This window comes from Lipotes vexillifer, unplaced genomic scaffold (genome assembly GCF_000442215.2).
Source record: "Lipotes vexillifer unplaced genomic scaffold, Lipotes_vexillifer_v1.1 scaffold627, whole genome shotgun sequence".
NCBI classification, from domain to species: domain Eukaryota; kingdom Metazoa; phylum Chordata; class Mammalia; order Artiodactyla; family Lipotidae; genus Lipotes; species Lipotes vexillifer.
The window spans coordinates 1,250,932-1,257,671 of NW_006787891.1; the positions used below are offsets into that span (position 1 = coordinate 1,250,932).

Consider the following 6,740-nt stretch of genomic DNA (forward strand, 5'->3'; position numbering starts at 1 on the left):
TAAGGTGCTCTGCTGAGAGCCTTCCAATGGCTTCCCATCACATCCAAAATAAACCCCAAACCCCTTATCCTGGCCTACACAATCTGGCCCCTTTCTACCTTTTGGCTTTATCCATACATATTCTCTCCCTGTCCAAACTTACTTTATTTTTCTTTCTCAAACCCGCCAAGCTCATTCTCACCTCAGAGATTCAGTGCTTGATTTTCTCTCTGCCTGGAATGCTTCTTCCCTCAGGTTTTCATCACTAACTTCTCATCATTCAGGCCTCTCGACTCAGATGTCCCCTCTTCAGAGAGGCCTTCCACTGTTCGTCTCTCCCCAAGAGGCTGTGATCTGTACAAGCTATTCTGTCCTATTCACAGCTGTCACCCTGGTGCCTTGAGGAGTGGATACCCAATAAATATCATTGAATGAATAAGCAATTGGTTGCAGAGAAATGAATAGGAGACAAGTGTTCAAAATCTCCCTGAGATAGTGGAAAACCTTGAAAAAAGTAGAAACATTGACAGAAATAAGAAGTGTGAAGGGTGCATCAAGTTGTGCAAAAATATGTGAAATTTTGTTTCAGACGTATTGAACTTCAAAAAATGGCAGAAAATGTATGATGGAGACAGAAGAGTGTAGTGATTTTTTTTTTTTTTTTTGAGCGTAGTGATTTGGAGCACAGTTTCTAGAACTGACTTCATATACCAGCACAATCACCTACAAGCTGTGAGATCTTTGGCAAGTTATTTAACTTCTCTGTGCCTCAATTTTCTCACCTGTAAACGAGGATAATGGTATTACAATGGTATTATAGTCCTCTCATAGTGTTGTTGAGAGGACTAAATGAGTTAAAACCTGTAAATCATATAAAACGGTGTCTGGCTAATAGCATGATTTTTAGTGGAATTTCAGGAATTCTGCATATAGAAGGGATAGTCAAAGCCAGGGCTGGGACTAGGGAGAGACTAGTGTAGCACCTACAGGACAAGATTTAAGGAGGCACTCACTTTGAGGGTTGTGCTCTTGCCCAACCCCGAGCATGCTTCCTTAAATTTTGCATTCTTGGCCCTTTACTCACCTCAACCTAATTCTGGCCTGGTCAGAAAAATCAAAGGGGAAAACGCTTTATTGGTAAGATTTTCTAAATCTGGGTACCTGTCACACCTTCTCCCTCTGGTCTTGGTGGGAGTGGTTTTTTGCTGTTGCTAATCTCTGGGTTGTGTCACTGTCCTTTTGTTGCTTCTGGGTCTTTTCCATTACTTACATAACCAATTCCCTGCAGTCAGTCCCTCTGCTCAAATACTCTAATGGATTCTGTTTTTCTGGTTGGACTCTGATGTAACAGTTAATATACTCTAGAGCTCCATAAACATGGGACTTCAGGGATGTGGGGAAAGAAGCCAACATTTATGGAGTGACCTCAATGTGTTAGGTACTTTTACATGTAAGATATTTAATCCTCATCAGCTGGTGGAGTGGTGCCCACTACATACTTTGTAGATGAGAAATCAAAGATGCAGGGAGGTATGACTCATCTAGGGCCACTAAGTTACAGAGCTGAGATCAAACCTAGTTTAAAGGATTATACCCTTTCCACAATGCAAAGCATCTGGGGGAGACGTGTCCAGATTGTGGGTACACTCCTATCGAAATACAAGAATTTATTTTTTTCCCAGTGAGAGATGTTTTGTTTTTATTTTCAGAGATACTGGCCATTAGTAGTCTCCTCTTCCTCCTTCTTTATTTATTTATTTTGGTGAAATTCACATAACATAAAATTAATCATTTAACGTGAACAATCAGTGGCATTTAGTACATTTGCAGTGTTGTGCAACCACCATTCCTATGTAGTTCCAAAACATTTCCATCATTCCAAAATAAAACCCCTTATCCGTTTATTTCTCCCCATTCCCCACCCTCCCAGCCCCTGGCAACCATCAATTTGCGTTCTGTTTGTATGGATTTACCTATTCTGGATAGTTCATATAAATGGAATTATATAGTATATCTCCTTTTATGTCTGGCTTCTTTAACTTAGCGTAATGTTTTGAGGATCACCCACTTTGTAGTATGTATAAGTACTTCGTTCCTTTTATTGCTGAATAATATTCTATCATATGTATATACCACACTTTATTTTTCCATTTACCCATTGGTAGAGATTGAGTTTCCATCTTTGGCTATTGTGCATAGTGTTGCTATGAACATACATGTACAAGTATTTATTTGACCACTGTTCTCAGTTCTTTCAGGCATATATGATCTCACTACCTTCTAGCTTATTTTTCTAATTCTAATTCCTATCAATTTAAGATTACAAAGTGACAAAATATGTAACTAATTTCTGTAAAAAATTTTTCTCTTCTTGAAGGCTGAATCATATTTATAATCTTCTAGTTTTAATTTATTCTCCAAGTTTTGTTCATATTCCTGCCCACTGGGTATGTGTGTGTACGTGTATGTATGTGTGAGTGTGTATGTGTGTGTATGTGTGTGTGGGAGAGAGAGAGAGAGAGAGAGAGAGGGAGAGAAAGTGTTTTTGTTTTTTTGAACATGTAACGTAGCCATTCTGGGACTTGAAGTTTGTATACAACCACCGGTTCATGTTTCATATCAATACTAGCAGATTTATATAAAGTACCATTTCTAGGTTAAAGAGGCCATGCTTCTTTCAAGGTAAATACTAATAGTGAAGGGTTGTTTGGAAATTTGGGCAAACAAATAAATGCAGCCATTTTAAGTTCTATGCAAATAAAATTTTATTTCTCTTATTAGGACAAATAAAGAACAGATGATGGAGGAATCATTGTATTTTTGTAATTTATGTGAAAAGAAAATATAATCTAAAATAAATTGAGTGCACAAATAAAGTGAATAACCAAGGTGCACATTATTTATATATGAAATGAAACCTCTTGAAAAGGGAGAAATGGTGACAGCAACTTAGTATGTAATATACTACACTTCTGTTCTTACCCTTACATTTTCAAACTCATACATAGTAATTTATTTGCACTCCCATTAATATTAGTGGGAGTTTTGAAATTATATTCATGCACACATCTTTGAAAATGTATGGGTCAAAGTAAATTATTAATGAAAAGCTCGTTTTCATTTTTAGTGAAATAGTTTCAACCTGTTACCAAAGATGTCTTAGAAGCCACCTTCATTCTAGTCACAGGAGAAGAATTATGTATAAGGTTACTATTTGGAGGTCATCATCTTTAAAGCAACTTGGATAATAATCATATTAAAGATTTAAAAAAGTGTTTTCCCAACACCAAAGAACACAAAAGTTCAGGCCCCATATTGTTTTATACTAAGCAAAGGACCTTGGACCCTTTCAGTGGACCCTTTCAGCCCAGTGCACCTGATCAGTGATAGAGGCATGCTAAGGTGAATTTTAATTAGGACTAAATTGTGGTATTACTCTTTCATACCCTGAACATCTGTTCCCTTCAGAAATGATGATTTATGCAGGCTATCAGAGCAGACAGCTTGCTACAGCTTATGTCACGGTTAGTGGGAAGCTGGTGGTAGCATTTCAGGAAACCAGCATCTAAATGGAGACTGTCCAGTGTATATGATATAGGTAATAAGGGGAGGGGAAGGATGATGTGTCCATTTTTAATTTTGAAGCCAAATATTGACCTGACTTAAAAAAAAAATTCTCTTCTAGACCATCTGTTGTTAATGAAGAAAGTAACTTGGACAATGAATGGGCTGATGCTTCCTACTGATGTCAAAATATGGAAAACCAAGCCTGTTCTTTCTATTAGAATGAAGAAACTTACTGAGAAGACCTCAGTCCGAATTCTTTTCTTTAAGAATGGCACGGGGCAGGATGGGCATGAGATTACAGTGGGAAAGGAAACAATGAAAAAGGTAATTTTGTATTAAATATTGAAGTATAAATTAAATTTCAAAGTTTTTGTGACTCTTGAAATGTGTTTTTTCCTTTTATATATTGTGTCAACTAATAAACTGAAATATCAAGAGGGCATTATATAGAATGTAAAAATTCAGCTGTTTAGATATATGCTTATTGCACTAACAACATAACTTACTTTAAAAAATAAAGGAACAGTATTTCAGGAAATAATTTGGCTAACATAGTTGGCCATTTCCCTAGTTAAAAGTTATGTTTACACTTGAGGAAACATTCTAGTTGGTTATAACATTTTACAAGATATTTAGATTGAAGCCAATTTAACTATCTTCAAATCTCAAAATGGCTCCTTTTCATTTACAATACTAGTAGTAAAACCTAGAAGCACCCCTGTTTTTTTGAAACAATAAATTAAATCTGAAATAACTAGAATTCAGTTTAAAAATATCCATATGCATTTTAAAAAGTAAATCTGGATGGGCCTAAGAAAAATCATGTAACAATCCAGCAAACTTTAAAAAACAAATTTGGAAGTATTACTTGTCATATAAATGCATGTTTTTTAGAAGGTGCTTGTATTTTCCAGATCTTTGATATTTAAAAATATAGAGGAACTAATGGGAATTTGAGGGGGAAAAAAAAGCCTTTTTTTTCAGATAAAGATTTTTCACTGTATCTTAAAGTATCTTGTTAATAATAATAAAAGCAACTAAAATTTATTAAATATGTTTTAGAGAGACAGTGAAACATAACCAAACTCTCTAGGTTTTAATCCTAGCTTTGTCATTCACTAGCTATAAGACCTTGGATAACTTACATTGTCTGAGTCTCAATTTCTTTATCTGAAAACTGGTGATAATAATATGCCTACCTGATAGAACTGATGTAAGTATTCAATGTGATATTACATATGGAATGCAATGCCTGGCACCCAGAAAGTTCCCATTAAATTCTTATCTTGGTGTTCTTATCTTTAGGATTCATAAATATACATCTAATAGTTAGAAATTATTTTTCTTATTAATGGGAAACATTTATTATGAAATGAAGATAGGTATAAATTATTTTGTTATACCAGACTATTTTCAAAATGAATATTGTTTGAAACAGGTGAATAGTTGACTAGATATTGGAAATTTTTATTTTCGAAATATCTATTTCTTCATCTACTGATTTTTGTAGTTGTTTTATAACTACATCTGGGTAAGAGCATTTACTGAGGAGCTGGGAAACTGGGTTTTATTTCCTTCTTATCTGCAGATTTGAATTATGAGTAAAACAAGGGATATTACACACCAGAGCAAATTGCTAAGGCAAGTTGTAACATCTTCCCTGGGGATTTTGAAAAATAGAGAAGGTGGGCATAGCGCTTGGATTGTTAAAACGCAGTCATTCTTGGAAATGAAAGCTAGATTAGATAACCTCTTGAGTTCACTTCAATTCAATCTCTGTAATTCTATGCCTCAGTGATAAAATTGGGGTAATAGTCACTCTTACAGATTACATGTTCTTAGAAGAAATGTTGAGTGTAAATAAAAATGTCACTGCTATTTTGCTTTTTGACGCGAAAGAGCAATTCATTTAAAACTGGACGATCAAGGAATTCTTTCGCTTATTTTTTCTCCTTATAATTTGTAGAATTTAAAGAACTTTCACAATTTTTATGAAACTCCGGACAAGATTCAGTAATAAATGTATTTGTAAGTATTTGTAAATATTTTTCTCAATAGTGCTTTTAAGAATGAGGTAAAGGAGAGGAGGCAATGGAATACTGGTCTTGGATGTTGATAGAACTTTTTGGAGGGAAAAAAAATAAGGCTAGCTAATTATTTTGTAAATAAAATTTAAATTTTGAAAGCTTTGTTGATAATCACAGGATAATGCCCTAATTATTGATTAAATACCAAATCAGTAGTAGGACTAAAAAGGTGGCATTGTCATTGGAAAAACACCTTATTTTCTCTTTTATGATAGATTATTAGGACTGCTGGGGACTAATAGCTGTTTTTAGATTATTGCTAAGTAATGAAAAACTGAAGTACAAAGTAAAGGACTCTAATATTGTGACGGTTATTGCAGCAAAATAAGAAGGAAATTATAGAAGACAGATGATAAAATAAGGTAGTTGAAGAGTAAAAGTCCTCTCTGAGCTCAGAATGGAGCCAAGGGGAAATAACTGTATTTCAATAATAGGTACAAAATCAAAGCCATATCCGTTTATTTATTTTAGGAGGTTAAGTTATTAAGAAGTTTGAAATGAGTGTCTAAGTGATATAATTCTTCTCTAAACTCTAGAATACCAAAACTACAGCCCATCCCTTTGAAATTGGAATCAGATGGTTTTAGAATTACTTGGTATGGTTTTAGTAACAGCAGTAACACAGCACCTGCTACTATGGGGTATAGGCTAAACATTATCCATGTGTTGAAAAAGATATTAGGAAAAATTTGTGGGCACAAGATGCAAAGTAAATGGGAGATGAAAACTGCTCCAGATACATAACTTTTTAAGGTTGGTATTAGTGGTAGATAAGTTTATTTTCCCTCAGTTATCTCTTAGAATCATTGTCAGAGAAGTGGTGTTAAGCTGTGTGGATTATTGTATTATCCAGGACAACATCTCCTTTATGAGACATCTTTATTTTTTTCTCAGCAGTTAATAATTGTATCTAATTTATTTGCTTTTTGCTTGGTTTTCTGTGTACTGTTACTAATGGCATGAGATTACAATGGTGAAGAAAACAATGAAAGAGATATTGAAATAAATGAAAGAATGGAAAAAACTCTCACTCCGGTTTGAACTGATTGTTCCCTGTGACTATCCTGGTATATCCCTTCAAGATCAACTTTAAGATTATCTTTCCCT

At 34.4% G+C, this 6,740-nt stretch overlaps 1 protein-coding gene across 1 annotated transcript in view; it reads left to right on the forward strand.

The window, feature by feature from the left end:
* Positions 1-3,865, forward strand: part of LOC103073691 (doublecortin domain-containing protein 1) — a 38,525-nt gene extending 34,660 nt beyond the window's left edge. The window contains 2 exon segments of the mRNA XM_007472248.1: positions 3,665-3,807; positions 3,809-3,865. Coding sequence (XP_007472310.1) covers positions 3,665-3,807; positions 3,809-3,865 — 200 coding nt within the window.
* The last annotated feature ends 2,875 nt before the right edge of the window (positions 3,866-6,740 follow it).